Source organism: Furipterus horrens, unplaced genomic scaffold (assembly GCF_987537825.1).
Source record: "Furipterus horrens unplaced genomic scaffold, mFurHor1.1.pri manual_scaffold_3, whole genome shotgun sequence".
Classification (NCBI taxonomy): Eukaryota; Metazoa; Chordata; class Mammalia; order Chiroptera; family Furipteridae; genus Furipterus; species Furipterus horrens.
Window position 1 is genome coordinate 71,448,090 of NW_028327173.1, and position 21,969 is coordinate 71,470,058.

Sequence of the window (21,969 nt, forward strand, 5' to 3'; positions counted from 1 at the left end):
ACTCTGTTCTTAATTTTTTGAGAAACCTCCATACTATTTTCCATAGTGGCTGTACCAGTTTACGTTCCCACCAGCAGTGAATGAGGGTTTCTTTCTCTCCACAACCTCTCCAACACTTGTTGTTACTTGTCTTGTTGATAATAGCCATTCTGACAGATGTGAGGTGATATCTCACTGTAGTTTTGATTTGCATTTCCCTAATAGCTAGTGAAGTTGAACATCTTTTCATATATCTGTTGACCATTTGTGAGTCTTTTTGGGAGACGTGTCTGTTCAGGTCCTCTACCCATTTTTAAAATGGATTTTTGTTGTTGTTGAGTTGTTTATATATTTTGGATAACCCTTTATCGAAAGTGTTTGCAAATATCTTCTCCCATTTAGTTGGGTACCTTTTTGTTTTGTTGATGGTTTCTTTTGCTGTTCAGAAGCTTCTTAGTTTGATATAGTCCCATTCATTTATTACTGCTTCTACTTCCCTTGACTTTGAAGTCAAATTCATAAAATCTTCTCTAAGATCATATTCCGTAAGTTTAGTGCCTATGTTTTCTTCTATGTAATTTATTGTTCCAGGTCTCATGTTTAGCTCTTTGATCCATTTTGAGTTAATTTTTATATATGGTGATAAATAGCAGTCTTAGTTTTATTCTTTTGCATGTAGCTCTCCAATTTTCCCAGCACCATTTATTAGAGAAACTTTTTTTTCTACACTGTATGTTTTTGGTTCCTTTGTCAAAATTTATTTGCCCATACACATGTTTGTTTCTGGGCTCTCAATTCTATTCCATTGTTCTGTGTCTGTTTTCTGCCAGTATTGTGCTGTTTTTGAGTACTGTCATTTTAGTATAATTTGAAGCCAGAGAGTGATTCCTCTGGCTTTGTTCTATTTTTCAGGATTGCTTTGGCTGTTCAGGGTCTTGTGGTTCCATACAAATCTGAGGATTTTTTGTTCTCATTCTTTTAAAAATGCCATTGGGATTTTGAGGGGGATTGCATTAAATCTGGATATTACTTTGGGTAGTATGACCATTTTAACTTTGTTGATTCTTCCAATCCATGAACACAAAATACCTTTCCATTTTTTTGTGTCTTCCTCAGTTTCTTTAAATAATGCCTTGTGATTTTCAGTATATAGGTCCTCACATCTTTTGTTAAGTTTATTCCTAGGTATTTTATTCTTTTTGTTGCAATTGCAAAGAATAATTTTTTCATTTCTTTTTCTGAAATTTTATTGTTAGTATATAGGAACACAGCAGATTTTCGTACATTTATTTTGTATCCTCAACTTTACTGTATTTGTTTATTGTTTCTAATAGTTTTTGGTGGTATCTTTAGGGGTTTCTATATAAAGAATCACATCACCCTTTATGTGGCTGTAAAGCTGTGGAGGTGAAATCCCAGCCGGGATGAGCACATCAGATCTCATCCTCCCAGCCCTTCAACCCTCAATAAAATGGTTTGACAGCCTCCACCCCCCAAAAAAAGAATCATGTCACCCCCCAAAAGTGACAGTTTTACTTATTCATTCCCAATTTGGATGCATTTTATTTCTTTCTCTTGCCTGATTGCTCTGGCTGGGACTTCCAGAAGTATGTTAAATAATAGTGGTGAGAGTGAGCATTCTTGTTTTGTTCCTGATCTTAGAGGAAAAGTTTTCAGTATTTCAGCATTAATTATGTTATTAGCTGAGGGTTTGTTATATATGGCCTTTATTATGTTGAGGTGCTTTTCTTCTATACCCATTTTATTGAGTGTTTTAATCATAAATGGATGTTGTATCTTGTCAAATGCTTTATCTGCCTCTGTTGATATGATCATATGATTTTATCTTTTATTTTGTTAATGTGGTGTATCTCATTGATTGATTAGCATATATATTGAACCATCCCATGCCCCTGGAATGAACCCCAATGAACCCCACTTGATTGTGATGTATTATCCTTTTTTAAAAAAATACTTATTTTTAGAGAGAGGGGAAAGAAGAAAGGGAGAGAAATATCAGTGTGTAGTTGTCTCCGGGGCAGCCCCAACTGGAGACCTGGTCCACAACCCAGGCATGTGCCCTGACTGGGAATCGAACAGGCACCCTTTGATTCATAGGCCGGCGCTCAACTCACTGAGCCACTCCAGCCAGGGCGATCTGTTATCTTTTCAATGTATTGTTGTATTTGATTTGGTAGTGTTTTGCTTAGGATTTTTGCATCGGTATTCATGAGAGATATTGCTGTGTAGTTTTCTTTTTTGTGTGTTATCCTTGACAAGTTTGGATTCAGGATAATGTTTGCCTCATAAAATGTGTTAGGAAGTATTGCCTCTTCAGTTTTTTGAAAGAGTTTGAGAAGGATAGGTATTAAATCTTGACTGTTTGGTAGAATTTACTAGTGAAGCCATCTGGTCGTGGACTTTTAGTTTGGGGGAGGTTTTTGATGATTGTTCCAAAATTCTTACTGTTGGTTGGTCTATTTAAATTTTTCAGTTCTTTGTTGTTCAGTCTAGGAAAGTTATTTATTTCTAAGAACATGTCCATTTCTTCTGGGTTATTGAATTAGGTGGCATATAGTCTTTCATAGTAATCATGTATGATCCTTTGTATTTCTGTGGTGTCCATCATAACTTCTCTTTCATTTCTGATTTTGTTTGAGTCTTTTTTTCTTTAGTGAGTCTAGCCAGAGGTCTGTCAATTTTATTAACATTTTCAAAGAATCAGCTATCTGTTGCATTAACTTTTTGTATTGTCTTTTTATTCTCTTATTTCATTTAATTCTGCTCTAATTTTATTATTTCATTTCTTCTTCTGACTTGGGCTGCATTTGTTCTTTAAGATGTATCATTAGGTTGTTTATTTGGGATTTTTCTTGTTTGAGATAGGCCTGTAATTTTATAAACTTCCCTCTTATTACCACTTTTGCTGTGTTGCAAAAGTTTCGATATGTTGTACTGTCATTCTCATTTGTCTCTATATATCCCTTGATCTCTCTTTTTTATTTCTTTGACCTAGTCATTTCTTAGTAGCTTTTTAAAAAGAATTTTCACATACTTGTGATTTTTCCCATTTCTTTTTGCAGTTGATTTTCAATTTTAAAGAATTGTGGTCCGAGAATATGCTTGGTATGTTTTCAATCTTCTTAAATTTGTTGAGGCTAGTTTTGTTTCCCAACATACAGTCTATTCCTTGAGAATATTCCATGTGCACTGGAGAAGAATGTATAATCTGGTATTCTGGCATGAAAGGCTCTGTAAATGTCAATTATGTCCACTTGCTCTAATGTATCATTTAAAGCCAATATTTTCCTATTGATTTTCTCTTTGGATGATTTATCCATAGCTGTCAATGGGTATTTAAACCCCTTACTATAACTGTGTTTTTGTCAGTTTCTTCCTTTAGTTCTGTCAGTAATTACTTTATATATTTTGGTGCTCCTGATTGCGTGCATATATATTGACAAATGATATATATTTTTGATGTATTGTCTCCTTTACCATTATAAAATGTCCATTTTTTTCTCTTTTTAAATCTTGAAATCTATTTTGTCAGATGTAAGTACAGCTACACCTGCTTTTCTTTTTTTCTTTAAAAAATTTTTATTTTTCAATTACAGTTTACGTAAATATTATTTCGTATTAGTTTCAGGTGTAGAGCACATACTTTACCAAGTGTTCCCCCTGATATTTCCAATACTCACCTGGCATCATACATAGTGATTACAGTATTGACCGTTTCTCTGTGCTATACTTTACATCTCCGTGACTGTGTTGTAACTGCGAATCTGTACTTCTTAATCCGTTCACCTTTTTCAACCAGTGCCCCAACCCCTGTCCCCTTTGACAATCATCGGTCTATTCTCTGTATGTTATTTGCTTGTGTGAGAAACGCTCACAATAAAAACCGGGACACAGGACTTGAGCAGCAAAGTGAGGCGTTTATTCACAAGTCTGCAGAGTCCGGCGCACCCTCAACCAGGAGAATGTGTGGGCGAGGTATACAAAGAAAGCTGGTTTTATAGTAAAGTGCCTCACCCTAAAGTGAAATTGATTAGCTTCCTCGCCCTAAAGTGAAAGTGATTAGCTTCCCCATCCTAACACAATTAGCTCCCCACCACCCCTCTCCTTCTCCCCCCTTTTCTCCATTACTGGTTACTCCGGAGTTACATTCTAACACGATCATCTAAATGTCCCTATTGTGATTTGTAAATATGCTAATGCTGTCAACTCCTTCTCAGAGACCCTTTAATTACACTTCCCCTTTGTTATTACTGATTTTCTACTGTTTTGGGAGTCACTATTTCCTTGTTTCCTACAACTGGAGAATAATTTCTCACCCTTTTACTTTGAGCCTATATTTGTCTTTGCAGCTGAGATGTGTCTGAAGGCAGCATATGGTTGGGTTTTGTTTTTTGATCCAATCTGCTATTTTGGTGCCTTTTAATTGGTTAGTTCAGTCCATTTACATTTTGGGTGATTATTGATGAATGAGGATTTCCCTATATCCATTTGATCTTTTGTTTTCAGGTAACTCTGTGTCTCCTTTATTTCTTTTTCCTTGTGTTTCTGTCTGTAATTTTGTTTGATGGTATTCTATCATTCTTTCCTCTCTTTCTTCATTTTGATTGTATATGTCTCTGTTGTGAATTTTTGTGTGTCTGTGATTACCATTAGATATTAGGTTTATGCAAAAAAAGTTATATGTAGACTATACATGTTGGTAGAATGAAGACAGCAAGGTCTATGTCCCATGCTTCTAACACAAGGTAGGGGGGAAAAAAAAGTTATATGTATAGTAGTCCCTTTTCTTTTGAATGGATCTTATCTCATTTCCTCTTTGCATATTCAGACATTTACCCCTCCCCTTCTTGTTTTTGTCTTAAATTATCCCTATTTATGCTATGAGTTCATTTCTAAATTACAGTAGCTATTTTCTTCTCTTTTTCAAATGTTTTTACCTCCTTTAACCTTTATGTTATGTTTAAGTGTATAATACCCTATTCTGAATAAGGGTTGTGACTTCCTGCTTCTGTCTGTCTTTAAGTTATCTTACTCTTAGTTTTGTATCCTTTTGTCTTTGTTTCTGGTAGAAAACCCCCCTTTAGTATTTCCTATAATATATGTCTTGTGGTGGTAAATTCCCTCAGCTTCTCTCTGTCTGGAAAAGTCTTTATTTCTCCTTCATATCTAAAGGATAACTTGCTGGGTATGTTATTTTTGGCTGGTAATTTCTCTCTTTCAATGGTTTCAATATTTGATTCCTCTCTCCTAAGTTGTAGAGTTTCTGCTTAAAAATCCAATGATAATATAATGAGATTCCCTTTATAGGTTACTGTCATCTTTTCCCTGGGTGCCTTGGGAATTCTTTCTTTGTCTTTAATTTTTGACAGTTTTAAGATAATGTGCCTTGGAGAAGGCCTTTTTGGATTGAGATAATTAGGTGTTCTATTTGCTTCCTGGATTTGAGGCCCCAGCTCTTTCCGTAGGTTTGGGAAGTTCTCATCAACTATTTGTTCTCTGTGCTTTTCTGCCTCTCTTGTCCTGGTGTGCCCATTATTCTTATATTGCTATTTCTGATGGAGTCACTCTTATAGAGGTCGTTCATTTTTTTCCTCTCTCATCTCTCTCTTCTTCCATCTGTGTCATTTCTAGGTTTCTGTCTTCAGTGTCACTAATTCTTTCCTCCATCCAGTCAGCTCTGTTTCCTAAGCTCCCTAGTTCACTCTTAATCTCTTTTATTGAGTTCTTCAGCTCCAGGATTTCTATTTGGTTCTTTTTTAAAGTTTTACTCTGTTTAGTAGAGAACTCCTTTTGTTCATTGGTTTTATTTCTGAATTTCTTAAACTGCCTATCTGTTATCTTGTATCTTATTTTTTCAGAACTGCAGTCTTGAATTCTCTGTTATTTAAATCACATATTTCCATGTCTTTAAGTTTATCTTTCTAGAGATTAAATTTTTTCTTCCTGAGCTACCTTGTCACCTTAGTTATTCGTGATATTTGATGGATTCCTTCTCTGTGTAGGCATCTATGGGAACAAAATATGCTTTTTTTTAAAAAGTGGAAGTTCTGTATTTAGTAGGTTGGTAAGAATTCCTTGTTTTGTTTTCTAGTAGATGGCCCTGAAGCACAGGTTTTTTTAGATTTAATAACACTTCTCTGGTTTCTTGGATCTCTGTGGGGGCAGTGGAAAATGCCCTGTACATATACTCTGAAGAGGTCTCCTCTGTGACCCTGTTGCCTGCATCTCATTGCACCACCCACATTGGAGAATGTGGATGATGGGGTTCTTAGTTCATGAAATCACAGTGATATCTGCTGCAACCAAATGCTGCTGGCAGTATTGCACTTCCGGGTGTTCCTGGTGCCTTTGCTGCACCAGCCTTGATGGGTGGGGGCGGGTTGAATTGGGAGAGGCTGGTTGGTGCATTTGTGACTTTGTTCTTTTCCCAGCAATAGCAACTGCCAGACCTCAACTGCCTCACCTGAGGTCTGGCAGTATCTCTACCCCTGTCACTGAGATTAGCCGCAGTGTGTACCTGCCACTCAGAAAAATGCTTCTGCCTCTCCAGTTCTCAGGGCTACAGCTAATGTGCTCTGTAGCTCGACACTCACTGCTACAGCTTCTTCTGGGGCCTGCTGCTCATTCTGGAGGTGAGGGAAGGTGACCAAGCTCCATGGCTTTGTTTTTCTGCCTGGCAGCAGTGGCCACCCGACAACTGTAGCTGCGTCTCTGTGCTTGGTCTCTGCTCTGGTCACTGGGTTCACCTGCAGCACATACCAACCATTCAAGCAGGAATGTACCTTTGCTCCTGATTCTACCCTTCTCCTGATACCCACAGTGAGCTCTGGGCTGCATCTGTGGCACCCACCTTCAGATGTTTAAATGCGCAGATCTCTAAGCCATGTTTGTGTGTTGAGCAGGGAGTCCTTTGGTAAATTATAGCTATTGAACTTGTAACTCCAAAGGGAGAGGCCAGGAAACCTTTCATACCACTATTCTTCTGATGTCACCTAGTTTTATTTTGAAGCTTTAAATTTAGATATCATCAGTAATATACATCATAGTTGAAGCCATAATGCTGAATTAAATCAAGAGAATTATTGGAGGTAGAAAAAGAAGTCCAAAAACCAAGCCTAATTTATAAAGCTAAATTGTTTCTATTGTTCAAGAACCTGAGGATCCAATGAAGCTAACTGAGAAGTAAAGTGAGATAGGAGAAAAATTAGGAGAATATACTATCCCATAAGCCAAGGGGAAAGTGTGCTTTAAGTAGGAAGGTGAGAGCAGCAGTATCAAATGTTGGTAAATAAAGTGAAGGCTCATAATGGATATCATATTTGGTATTATGAAAGCTGTCGATCCCTTTATAGGAATGGTTTCAGAGTAACAGTGGGAATGAAAGCCTGAGTGCGGTCAGCAGGGAATGGGAGAAGAAATGGAAATACCAAGAATAAACAGCTTTTTTGATATAGCGTAGTGCAGAGAGATAAGGGGGGTATGTTATCAAGGGAGCTTTTTGTTTTGTTTTTTTAGGGTAGGATCCAGTAGACAGGGAAACTGATCAGTCAAGACAGAGTGGAAGGAATAAAATCCTTAAGGTAGGCTGAAGGAGATAGGATCCAGCAAGAAGCAGAATTGGGTTTGATAAAAGACCAACCCACTGCAGTGGTAAAGAAGGCAGGTTATATGGGTACAGAAACACATGGAGTGGAAGACTTGGTGGGAGGGGAGGAATTTCTTTATTGATTGCTTTAATTTTCTTAATGGAATAAGAAACATTATTATCTAAGGCAGGATGAGGTATTGGAGGTTTAAGAACAGAGAAGATAGATGAAATCGTTATCTTAAAGAGTAGGAAAATATAAATGGACTAGGGAAGTCTAGTAAAATTCCTGGCATGTAGTTTTGCTGTTTGGAATGGCCCTGCAAAATACAAGACACCTGGCATCTTTTTGTCCCTCTCTAATTTATGCCAGCAACAGGATGTTTTTTTCTCCCCATCACAGTGACAACCAAAAAGTACTCTTACAAATTTCCAGAATGTTCCCTAGGGAAGAGTACTGCTTCCTTTAAGACTTCTGATGTTTATCAATGGCCCTTTGAGTCATAGGTATGCAAGAGTCTATTTTTGGTAAAACAAAACTTAATTTATTGTATATAGGATAAATTTGATAAGCACAGTGACAGATTGTGATCATAATTAATACATGGAATTTAGTATATGCTGAGCAATACTGTAAATGCTCTGCATAAATTGACTCATTTAATCTTTATCAACAACCCTGCAATATATACTATTATCCTAATAGTACCGAATACTACTTCTGTTGTAGTGGGTATGTTTATTCCCATTATATAAATGAGAAAACTAAGTCTCTGTTCTTAACCACTGCTGATATGCCATTTACATAATTGTGTTTATGTTTTCTTTAGTACTGTCTAAGTAAATAGCTTGGTCTTGCAGCTGCTTAGTCAATTAGGGATTAAGAGGGTAGGACATAAAAGTTACTACACAACTGATAGAATGATTTCACATCATATAGGCCATTGGAATAGATAGATGCATTTGAATATTTTAAATTATTTTTCCTATTCTATTACCACAGAAGCTCAGAGCAAAATTAAAGTATGCAAATAAATCCTAAAGGCGGCAAGAGAAAAACAGCAAATAACATACAAGGGAGCTCCGATAACACTGTCAACTGATTTCTCAACAGAAACACTACAAGCCAGAAGGGAATGGCAAAAAATATTTCAAGCAATAAAAAACAAAGGCCTACAACTAAGATTACTCTACCCAGCAAGGGTCTCTTTCAAAATGGAAGGTGAAATAAGGAGCTTCCCAGACAAAGGAAGACTAAAATAATACATCTCCACCAAACCAACATTGCAAGAGATGCTAAAGGGAATGCTTTAAGAAAAAGAAGAAGAAGAAGAGGGAGGGAGAGGAACACAGGTATAAAGGGAAATGAATAAATACCTGTCAATAATAACTTTAAATGTAAATGGATTAAATGCTCCAATCAAAAGACATAGGGTAGCGGAATAGATACAAAAACATGATCCACATATATGCTCTCTACAAGAGTTACACCTCAAAATGAAAGATCTACACAGATTGAAAGTGAAGGGATGGAAAAAAAGTATTCCAAACAAATGAACATGAAAAGAAAGCTGGGGTAGCAATACTTATATGAGACAAAACAGATTTCACAGCAAAGGCCATGAAAGAGACAAAGAAAGACATTTCATAATACTTAAGGGAACAATCCATCAAGAAGATATAACCCTGGTAAACATATATGCTCCCAACATAGGTGCACCCAAATATATAAGGAAAATACTAGAAGAACACAAGAAGGATATCAATAACAACTCACTCATAGTAGGGGACTTTAACACCCCATTGTCAACAATTGACAGATCTTTGAAGCAAAGAAACACCAAGGATATTGAGGCATTGAACAACACTCTAGATGAAATGGACTTAGTTGATATATATAGAACTTTTCACTCCAAAGAAGTAAAATATACATTCTTTTCAAGTACACATAGAACATTTTCAAAGATAGACCACATGGTAGGACACAAAACAAGCCTCAACAAATTCAAGAAAATTGAAATTATATCAAGCATCTTCTCAGATCACAATGCCGTGAAACTAGAAATCAACCTCAAGGAAAAAACTCAAAGACATTCAAACTCATGCAGAATGAATAACATGCTATGAAATAATGAATAGGTTAACAATGACATCAAGGAAGAAATCAAGAAGTTTCTGGAAACAAATGATAATGAGCACACAACAGCCCAAAACCTATATGACACAGCAAAAGCAGTCCTGTGAGGAAAGTTCATAGCAATACAGGCATACCTAAAAAGGATAGAAGAATCTCAAATAAAAAATCTAACCCTACAGCTACAAGAACTAGAAGAACAATAACAAACAAAGCCCAGAGTGAGTAGAAGGAAGGAAATCATCAAGATCAGAGCAAAATTAAATGACATAGAAACTAAACAAACATTTCAAAGGATCAGTAAAACTAGGAGCTGGTTCTTTGAAAATATAAACAAAATCAACAAGCCTTTAGCCAGGCTCATCAAGAAAAAAAAAAGAGAGGACCCAAATAAATAAAATCAGAAATGAAAGAGGAAAAATCACAACCAATATCACAGAAATACAAAGGATTGTAAGAAATTACCACAAACAACTGTATGGCAAGAAACTTGACAACCTAGATGAAATGGACAAATTTCTAGAAACATATAATCTTCCAAAACTGAATCAAAAGGAAACAGAAAGCCTGAACAGACTGATAACAAAGAGTGAAATTGAAGCAGTAATCAAAAAACTCCTGGCACGCAAAAGCTCTGGACCGGATGGCTTCACAGGAGGACTTTACAAAACATTTAGTGAAGAACTAATGCTTACCCTTCTCAAACTATTCCAAAAAATCCAAGAAGAGGGAAGACTCCCAAACTCTTTCCTATGAAGCCAGTACTACCCCAATTCCAAAACCAGGTCAAGACACAAGAAAGAAAGAAAACTACAGGCAAATATCACTGATGAACATAGATGCTAAAATACTCAACAAAATATTGGCAAACTGGATTCAGCAACACATTAAAAAGATCATACACCACAATCAAGGGGGATTCATCCCAGGGATGCAAGGATGGTTTAATATTCGCAAATCAGTAAACGTAATACCCCACATAAACAGAATGAAAGACAAAAATCACATGATCATATCAATAGATGCTGAAAAAGCATTTGATAAAGTACAACACCCATTTATGATGAAAACACTCAGCCGATAGGGAATAGAGGGAGCATACCTCAACATAATAAAGGCCATATATGAGAAACCAGAAGCCAACCTCATACTCAGTGGACAGAAACTGAAAGCATTCGCCATGACATCAGGAACGAAACAAGGATCTCCATTCTCTCCACTTCTATTTAACATAGTCTTAGAAATTCTAGCCACAGCAATCAGACAAGAAAAGCAAATAAAAGGCATCCAAATTGGATAAGAGGAAGTTAAACTGCCATTATTTGCAGATGACATGATAGTGTACATAGAAAACCCTATAGACTCCACTAAAAAACTACTTGACCTAATAAGTGAATTTGGCAAAATGGCAGGGTACAAAGTCAATAATCAGAAATCAAAGGCATTTTTGTACACCAGCAATAAAAAATCAGAGCTAGAAACTAGAAAAAAAATCCCATTTACTATAACAACAAGAAAAATAAAGTACCTAGGAATAAATCTAACCAAAGAGATAAAAGCTCTGTACTCAGAAAACTACATAACACTGACGAAAGAAATTAAGGAAGGTACAAATAAATGGAAGGGGGGAGTGCGCGCCATATTCGGTTCCAGGCGTTGTGGAGTGGTCAAGTCGGAGACGGATACCCCCCACTTTGCACTGCGATGAGCACCCCAGTGGTGTCGCGCGTCCTGGTGCTTCCCCCGAATTAGAGGGTCTGGTTCGCATTCAGAGAGCAAAGAAAACAAAAACTCAAGGAAGAACAACATTTTTTGCACACAAGCAGGAAAATCAATATTATTCAGTAGAAACCGGAGAGTGATGGCATCTGAGGGTGAGGTCCAGGAAGAGTCAAAAGTTCTCAAACTTAAGACAAAAATGGCTGATAAAGACCTACAAAGAGCAAAAGTAATCTAACAATGGAGAAAATTCTATTCCATTAAAACCTCCTAATGGATTAGCCAATTCAGCTATAGCAATTGATACACATAATTTGGAGAATAATAATCAAACTCTGCAGTCATTACCAATTAAAGATGAGCCCCAAGGTTGCCGTATGACATTAAGCCAAACATTCCACATTAACAACAATAATAAAAAGAAACAAGTGACTATAGAAAAACCAAAGCAAGATGCTAATATGTTCAAGAAACCTGTGCTTGGGTCTTATCGTGGCCAGATTGTTCAGTCTAAGGTTAATTCGTTTAGAAAACCTGTACAAGTCAAAGATGAGAGTTCTGCCGTGACAGCGGAACTTGTGACTACTGTCTCTGAAGCCACAAAACCTCGGCCTACAGACACCAGCAGGGTCACGGCAAAAAGTCACGGAGCCTCAGCCATGACGACTACTGCTATGTTTGGGAGCTCTGCATCTCAGAACAAACAGCTTTTGCGTCCTCCTATCAGAAGTCACTACAAAAATGCCCCCAATACCCAGAACTCCCTGAAGCAAGGCATCGGTAGACCCTCTGCCCATGTTACAGTTTGGAAAGAGTCTCATGAAAACGAATTAGTACAATTAAATACAGTTTAATCTAGTGTCAAAAGCAGTGCTTCTCAGGAAGTGAAAAGAAATAAAACACTATCAAGAAGCATGACATCTGAATTTATAAACAAGCATGCTTCATCATGTAAAACCAAACTGATGGAAAAGTCCAGAACCGTTGACCAGCGCAGACATTCGATTGCGAAAGCAACCATCAATAGTAGATCACCTCAGCCTAAAGAAACCGCGGAAGAGAGAAAAGCCTGTCTGAGCGAGTGGAGTGCCAGCCGAGGAAGAAGGCTGAAAAGGCCCCCTTGCTCAATAGTGACCCATCCCGTATCTGAAGGACAAAAGGAAAAACTGCTTGGGTCCTTCTGGACTACCATGGGGGAAGAAGATGAACAGAAATTATTTACCGGAAAAACAAACAAGACATTTTCTGAATATCTTAACCCTGATTGATGAGGGATGCTGAAAAGAAGAAATATTGGACACACTGAATGACCTGATTAAAAATATTCCAGGTGCCAAAAAACTTGTTAAATATTGGATATGTCTTGCACGTATTGAACCACTCACAAGTTCTATTGAAAATATTATCTCAGTCTATGAAAAGGCCATTCTGGCAGGATCAGCCTATTGAAGAAATGCAACATGCAATTGTAGATATTCTAACAATGAAGAGTTAAGAAAAAGCCAAATTTGGAGAAAGTTTTGAGGAGACTTGTACAACGAAGGAACAAATTCAAGAAGTCAGCCCTGAAGATACTGCTGTTAATGTAGAGTCAGAAAAACCTGAAATGGAACATAAACATCATAAAAATGTGGTGTTTCAAGATTATGAAGGAGAGCAAGTTGACAAAACAAAAGGCCACATCAACGAAGTCAAAACCCCCAAAACAGAAACTGAGGACAGTTGCGTAATTATGTACAATGTGTCTACTACTCCGTACTTGCAGAGTGTAAAAAAGAAAATGCATTTTGATGAAACAGGTTCTACATTTAAAGATCTCAAGTTCCTAACGCCAGTTAGATGTTCTCAGCGTCTTCAAGACAAGACTTCTAAATTGCCCGACATGTTGAAAGACCATTATCCTTGCGTGTCTTCATTGGAGCAGCTAACAGAGTTGGGAGATGAAACGGATGCTTTTATATGCCGCCCTAACGCGGCCCGGTACTGCATGCATTTGGAGAATGAAACAGCAGAGAAAGAAAGCTAGGATAAGAAATGGGTGTTCTGTTTGTTGTGGCCTCGTTTGTCTTTTAGGTCAGGAGTTGGCCAGGTACCAAGTATTCACGGCAGTAACCTCTTACTAATATTCACATAGTAGGCACTGCCTTCTGTATGAGAAAGCTAAATCCTTCCTTTTCTGTCTCAGCAGACTTAAGATTTTCTCCAAGACAGGTCAGTTTTGTCAGCTAGTTTACTATGGTCCTTTAGTAATAAATAATAAATGTCATTGTAGTTTTCGTGGTATTTCTAAAATAACTAATACTTGAACTTGCTGTGTAATAGAAAAACGTAACTGTTAAATCAAGTCCCTTGAAACATGATAGTTACATACTATTAACAGTTCTCTTCTTCCCACACACATATTACTAATAAAATTGTTTATGTCTTTGAACTGATACTCAAATAGCATATCTCATACTAATTTTACGTTTTCAAATATGTAATTGGTCATTGTAAGAGATTAGATAATTTAAAACTATAACATGAATGTAGTTGAAAATCATATACATAGGCTCGTTTATGTTCATGTAGTCCATTTGTGTAATAGCACCTTCTGTTGTCTTCACATGTTCTAGAGAAAAGGATTTTTATTCCTTTAAAACTATGCCTAATATGTAAACAATAAATTAAAGTACCCCCCAACACACACACAAAAAAAAAAAAGAAAAGAAATTAAGAAAGATACAATAAATGGAAGCACATACCATGTTCATGAATGAGAAGAATCAACAACATTAAAATGTCCATACTACACAAAGCAATTTATAGATTCAATGCAATCCCTATTAAAATACCAATGACCTTTCACAGACCTAGAACAAATACTTCAAAAACTTATATGGAACCAAAAAAGATACCAAATAACCACAGCAATCTTGAGGAAGAAGAACACGGTAGGAGGAATCACAATGCCTGATGTCAAATTATACTACAAAGCCACTGTCATCAAAACAGTCTGGTACTGGCATAAGAACAGACATATGGATCAATGAAACAGAATAGAGAGCCCAGAAATAAACCCAGATCTATATGGTCAACTAATATTTGACAAAGGGGGAAGGAACACAAAATGGAGTGAGAAGAACCTATTCAACAAATGGTGCTGGGAGAACTGGACAGGAACATGCAAAAAAAAAAAAAAAAAAATGAAACTGGACCACCAATTTACACCACACACCAGAATAAACTCAAGATGGACCAAAGACTTAAATGTAAGTCGTGACACCATAAAAGTCCTAGAGGAAAACATAGGCAGGAAAATTTTAGATATCCCACGTAGCAATATTTCTGCTGATATATCTCCGAAGGCAAGGGAAATAAAGGAAAGAATAAACACATGGGACTACATCGAACTAGAGAGTTTCTGCACAGCAAGATGAAAAGAGAACCAACCATATGGGGAAACATATTTGCCAGTAATACCTCAGACAAGGGATTGATCTCCAAAATACATAAAGAATTTATACATCTCAACACCAAGAAGACAGACAACCCAATTAAAAAATGGGCAAAGGAACTGAACAAACACTTCTCTAAAGAGGGCATACAGAGGGTCCATAGGCATATGAAAGAATACTCAACATCACTAGCCATCAGAGAGATGCAAATAAAAACCACAATGAGATACCACTTCACACCAGTCAGAATGCTCATCATCAAGAAATCAACAAACAAATGCTGGCAAGGATGCAGAGAAAAGGGAACCCTAGTGCACTGTTGGTGGGAGTGCAGACTGATGCGGCCACTATGGAAAACAGTATGGAATTTACTTAAAAAACTAAAAACGGAACTGCCTTTTGAACCAGCGATTCCACTGTTAGGATTCTACCCGAAGAATCCTGAAACCCCAATTCAAAAGAACTTAGGCACCATTATGTTCATAGCAGCAGTATTTACAATAGCGAAGTGCTGGAAACAACCTAAGTGCCCATCTGTAGATGAGTGGATCAAAAAACTGTGGTACATTTACACAATGGAATACTATGCAGCAGAAAGAAGGAACTCCTACCATTTGTGACAACATAGATGAAACTAGAGAGAATTATGCTTAGTGAAATAAGCCAGGCAACAAAAAGCAAATACCATATGATATCACCTAATACAGGAAACTAATGAGCAACACAAACAAATGAGCAAGATTGAACCAGAGGCATGTAAACAAGGAACAGAGTAACAGTTGCCAAGGGGGAGAGAGGGAGGGAGAAGAGGGGGTAAGTTGGGGAAGGGTTTAGTAAAGGAACTAGTATAATTAACCCGTGGACATGTACAACGAGGTGGGGGTTAACTGGGAGAAGGTGTCAGCTGGGTAGAGGAGGCGCAATGGGGGGAAAAGTGGGACAACTGTAATAGAAAAATAATAAATCAAAAATTTTTTAAAATTAAAGTAAAAAAATAAAATATGCTAATAACTGTAGCCAGGTCTTTAGAAAATCCAACCAAAGTAAAAATCTATACACATATGATTATTTATTGCTAGTGATACTTTACTGAATTTTAAATTTGAATTAACCACAGTCAATATTCATAACTTTAAACTCATATGGGACTCTCATAGCTGATGAGCTTCAATTGCATTACCTGTGTTGACTTAATTTTGTCTTGAATAAATGGGACTTGCTCTTTGGGTTGCTCAGGACTCAATTTATTGCTCCTTTGGGACCCATGCTGGGACATATGCTTAACAAATGCCTATCTGTGGGTTTTATTTAATTCTCTGGTGGTCCTTACTTGTATATTATACTTTAATCTTAAGGGAAGGGTAACAAAAGACATCTTCTCATTGCTTTTCCTGTATGGCTTTCTTTTTTTTCTTTTCTAGTTTCACTCTATATTTATTTTTAAAATCCTCATAGAGGATATGCTTATTGGTTTTTTGTTTTGTTTTGTTTTGTTTTGTTTTTTAGAGAGAGAGAAAGAGGGGGAGAGAGAGAAACATTGATGTAAGAAGAAAACATTTATCAGTTGCCTCTTATATGTGCCCTGACCAGGGATAGAACCTGCAACCTTTTGGTGTATGGGGTGACGTTCCAACCAACTGAGCCACCTGGCCAGGGCCACTGTTGGAATTTTGAGTGGAAGATGAGAAAATTCAGAGCGAGGACTGCTACTGTTGAAACTTTGACTTGCATGGTTTTACTGTTCATGGTCATATACATGTACATTGGATTAATAAACATGTACTGCTCTGTAAAACTTTACATGAGATTCTTTAAATTGGGATGTAAAACCATGATCTACAGGCTAGTTCTGCTCCTCAGCTTATTCATGCACTACTACAGTATAACATTGCATTAGTCTCTGATTTACAATAAGAATTTTTAAACTCTTTTAAGCCAGAGAAACTATTGTTTAAATGAAATGTCATGAAGACATTCAGATATGTCAATCAGATGCAGAGGTAATTTATTTGATTGAGGGAGGGTTGTGTCTGATCTTTACCCAGTTACCTGTTCACCCTATTTCATGGCTGCTTATGCAGACTCCAGGGCAGCCCTGGATTAATGTTTAAGAAAAATAAGCACAAGCTTAGGGCCCCAAGGGAAGTGGAGCACCACAGAGTTTTTTGCCTTAGCTATCATGCCTTTAACTCTTTCACTGCCACACCTAAGTGGAGTAGAATTTTTTGTAATTATCTTTATCTGCCATGCTCCAATTTAATTTGCCCTGTTAACAATTCTTTTTCTTTGGTATGGCGAGTGTAAAGTTCGAAAGCTTGGTTTGAGGTATCTTCAGGTATTATATTTGTTTATTACTCATAGTATGAGTTTCACTTCTGTAGAGAGTAAAACCAGCTAGCTGAGTCTAGATAGCTTTTAATTCATCAGCTGATTTGTGTTAAGGACCATTAAATTCATTATTGAAAGAAATGGAAGGGCCAGGGCCATTGGTAGGCTGTGCTTAGGGCATCAGTTGGCCTTAATCAAATCCTGCTCTAGAGACTGCAGTCTTAAAAATCCACTGATACAGAACATAGAAATTGGTATGGGAAAAGTGCTTAATAAGTGTTAGTTCCCTTTTTTTGGTTGCAACCCAAATACTAAATTTCCTAACAGTTAACTCTGTTGGCTGTTTCATTCACAACAAAGCCTCTAACACATCTGTATTCTGCTTTCAGACTCTGAAAAAGCTACAGAACTCACAAAACATTCCACACACGCACACACACACACACAATTTTGAACAGTTTCAAGACATTCACAGGCTTCAAGATTTAGATTAGAGTAGCAATTTTCAACCTTTTTAATCTCATGGCACACATAAACTAATTACTAAAATTCTACAGCACATCAAAAAAATTTTTATTTTTTGCTGATCTGACGAAAAAATACATATAATTTGAACTCGTTCACACTGGATGGCTATTACTGTGTTGGCTGTTGTCATTTTTTAATTTGACAATCTAAAGGAAAAAGAGGTCAGTGCCCCTGACCAAATAGTCAGGTATTGCATATTTTTAAAAAAATATTTTTATTTTATTTTTATTTATTTTTATTTTATTTTTATTTTTAGAGAGAGGGGAAAGGAGGGAGAAAAAACATCCATGTGTAAGAGCTGCATCAATTGGTTGCCTCTTGCTTCACCCTAACTAGGGGTCTGGCGGGAAACCCAGGCATGTGCCCTGACTGGGAATCCAGCCAGCAACCTTTCGGTTTGTAGGCCAGCACTCAATTCACTGAGCCACACAACTTAGGGCAGAATTGCCTATTTTAAACCTTCTCACAGGATACCAGTGTGCCTGCTGCAACACACCAGTTGAAAATTGCTAGATTAGAGCAATGGAAGTGTTGTGAATACTGATCGATTAGCCAATTCATAGTTTATTAGGAAGTTTTAAGTAGTATTTATATTCATCTTATTTCTAAAAAGGAAAGTTAATTTACAAAATATGGTCTGTATAACATGCAATAAAATGAAAGATAAGAATTGAGAAAATCAGCTATAGGGAAGAAAAGATGGGGTGGGGAAAATGAGTGCAAGTAATAAATTCTTAGCGAGGTGATAACATTTTCAAGTTTTTGGCCCAAGACCAAGGTATAATAAAGAGTATTTGACCTGCATTTTTAGAGTATCCTGAGCTTTTTTTCCCCGTATTTTTCTACTTCTTGTTGTGCTACTTCTTTGTGCAAACATTTTTTTTGTCTTTTTCCTTCCCTGCTCTATTTTTCTTTCTTCTTTTCCATTGACATTTTTTCGTGTAGCCTTCCGTTGATCTTTCTTGTGCCCTCATTTGAACTAGGTGACACAGTGGCTAAATATCTTATTTTTATTATGTCCCTGTTCTTGTTTTTTAAATTAGTTTAATATATTTTTATTGTGTTTCTATTACAGTTGTACCACATTTTCCCCCATTGCTACGCCCCGCCCACCCCTTCTCCCACAGTCAATTACCACCCCGTTGTCCATGTCCCTGTGTCATTTATTCTAGTTCCTTGACTAGACCCTTCCCTTACTTACTCCTCTTCTCTCCTTCCCCCCAATCTCCCTGGTCACTGTTAGTTTGCTCCTTGTTTACATGCCTCTGGTTCAATTTTGCTCGTTTGTTTTTGTTGTTCATTAGTTTCCTGTATTAGGTGATATCATATGGTATTTTTCTTTCTTTGCCTGGCTTATTTCACTAAGCATAATTCTCTCTAGTTTCATCTATGTTGTCACAAATGGTAGGAGTTCCTTCTTTCTTTCTGCTGCATAGTATTTCATTGTATAAGTGTGCCACAGTTTTTTGACCCACTCATCTACAGATGGGCACTTAGGCTGTTTCCAGCACTTGGCTATTGTAAATAGCGCTGCTATGAACATAGGGGTGCATAGGTTCTTTTGAATTGGTGTTTCAGGATTCTTCGGATGTAATCCTAGCAGTGGAATCGCTGGTTCAAAAAGCAGTTCCATTTTTAGTTTTTTAAGGAAATTCCATACTGTTTTCCATAGTGGCCGCATCAGTCTGCATTCCCACCAACAGTGCATTAGGGTTCCCTTTTCTCTGCATCTTTGCCAGCACTTGTTTGTTGATTTGTTGATGATGGCCATTCTGACTGGTGTAAAGTGGTATTTCATTGTGGTTTTTATTTGCATCTCTCTGATGGCTAGTGATGTTGAGCATTCTTTCATATGCCTATGGACCCTCTGTATGTCCTCCTTGGATTAGTGTTTGTTCAGTTCCTTTGCCCATTTTTTAATTGGGTTGTCTGTCTTCTTGGTGTTGAGATGTATAAGTTCTTTATGTATTTTGGAGATCAATCCCTTGTCTGAGGTATCATTGGCAAATATGTTTTCCCATACAGTTGCTTCCCTTTTCATCTTGCTGATGTTTTCTTTTGCTGAGCAAAAACGCTTTAGTTTGATGTAGTTCCATTTGTTTATTCTTTCCTTTATTTCCCTTGCCTTCAGAGATATATCAGCGAAAATAATGCTATGTGGGATATCTAAAATTTTCCTGCCTATGTTTTCCTCTAGGACTTTTATGGTGTCACGACTTACATTTAAGTCTTTGGTCCATCTTGAGTTTATTCTGGTGTGTGGTGTAAATTGGTGGTCCAGTTTCATTTTTTTTTTTTGCATGTTCCTGTCCAGTTCTCCCAGCACCATTTGTTGAATAGGTTCTTCTCACTCCATTTTGTGTTCCTTCCCCCTTTGTCAAATATTAGTTGACCATATAGATCTGGGTTTATTTCTGGGCTCTCTATCCTGTTCCATTGATCTATATGTCTGTTCTTATGCTAGTACCAGACTGTTTTGATTACAGTGGCTTTGTAGTATAATTTGACATCTGGTATTGTGATTCCTCCTACCGTGTTCTTCTTCCTCAAGATTGCTGTGGCTATTTGGTATCTTTTTCGGTTCCATATAAATTTTTGAAGTATTTGTTCTAGGTCTGTGAAATATGTCACTGGTATTTTAATAGGGATTGCATTGAATCTATAAATTGCTTTGTGTAGTATGGACATTTTAATGATGTTGATTCTTCTCATCCATGAACTGGCATATGCTTCCATTTATTGTATCTCCCTTAATTTTTTTCATCAGTGTTATGTAGTTTTCCAAGTACAGAGCTTTTATCTCTTTAGTTAAGTTTATTCCTAGGTACTTTATTTTTCTTGTTGTTATAGTAAGTGGAATTTTTTTCTAGTTTCTATCTCTGATACTTTATTATCAGTGTACAGAAATGCCTTCGGTTTCTGAATATTGACTTTGTACTGTGCCATTTTGTCAAATTCACTTATTAGGCCGAGTAGTTTTTTAGTGGAGTCTATAGGGTTTTCTATGTACACTGTCATGTCATCTGCAAATAATGACCATTTAACGTCCTCTTATCCGGTTTGGATGCCTTTTATTTGTTTTTCTTGTCTGATTGCTGTGCCTAGAACTTCCAAGACTGTGTTGATCGGAATGGGGAGAGTGTACATTAAAATCAGTTCAGTTTAGGCCCTGGCTGCTGTGGCTCAGTGGATTGAGCGTCGGCCTGCGAGTTAAGTGTTGCTCATTCGATTCCCAGTCAGGGCACATTACTAGGTTGCACGTCAGGTCCCCAGTTGGAGACGCGAGTGAGAGGCAACCACACAGTGATGTTTCTCTCTCCCTCTTTCTCCTTTCCCCTCTCTCCAAAAAAATAATAAATAAATAAACAAATTAATTAATTAAAAAAAAATCAATTCAATTTAACATTGCACTCCTTCCCCACCACAAACCAGAATTATTTGCTTCTTAAATTCATGTGATCCATTATTGACTTTTTCTGAATCATATATTTTTTTATTAACTTAGTGTTTTCCACTCTTCCTTTAAATTATGCTCCTGTTGTTATAGTGAACTTTTAATGCTAAATCAGTGTAAGAATATTTCAAGTATTAATCTATTACTTTGCATTATTCCAGGGAGAAAATTTATAATTAAAAGAAGATGTTGATGTGATGAAAAATGGGATTTATGGTACTGTGCTGCGTTTTCTTCTTATATGTTGCTTGTACATCGTAGAAGCTATTATTTTATTGGTTTTGAATAAATTTTATATTTCAATATTTTTAAAGAAAGCTTTTTCTTCTAAAATTTACTTATACATTTTGTGAAAATTAATTCATTTTATTCATTATTTTTGGTTTAAATTTTCTGCTTTCCTTGTCTTTGTTTTTTTATGTACAAACTACTGTTAAAATGCATAAGTACATTGAGTCTTTCATATTTTTAATCAGACTACCATAGTATATTTATTTTTCTAGTTATACTTTACTTTTAAAATAAACAATATGAGTCTAGAAGTCATTTCTGCCACAGGTTCATAATTGTACTAGTAATGGCAGCCTTCTGTTAAGTGTTTACCATTTATCAGGCACTATTCTAAGCACTTTATATTTGTTAGCTCATTTAATCCACATAACATTTATGTGAAGCAAATACTACCATTATTCCTGTTTTACTGGTGGAACTGTGTAGCTTAATGACACGAGTTTGTGTTACAAAGAAATTGATTTGTTATAAGCATCAAGATATGGACTTTGGG

The 21,969-nt window shown here is 36.7% G+C and overlaps 1 protein-coding gene and 1 pseudogene across 1 annotated transcript in view; both read left to right on the top strand.

Annotated features, from left to right (window-relative positions):
* The window catches only part of CCDC18 (coiled-coil domain containing 18), a 118,638-nt gene extending 97,193 nt beyond the window's left edge, over window positions 1-21,445 (top strand). The window contains exon 30 of the mRNA XM_090269744.1: window positions 21,347-21,445. Coding sequence (XP_090125870.1) covers window positions 21,347-21,361 — 15 coding nt within the window. The 3' untranslated portion in view covers window positions 21,362-21,445. The remainder of the gene's footprint in view (window positions 1-21,346) is intronic.
* LOC150015288 (cytoskeleton-associated protein 2 pseudogene) lies at window positions 11,580-13,470 on the top strand (annotated as a pseudogene).
* Window positions 21,446-21,969: the final 524 nt, after the last annotated feature.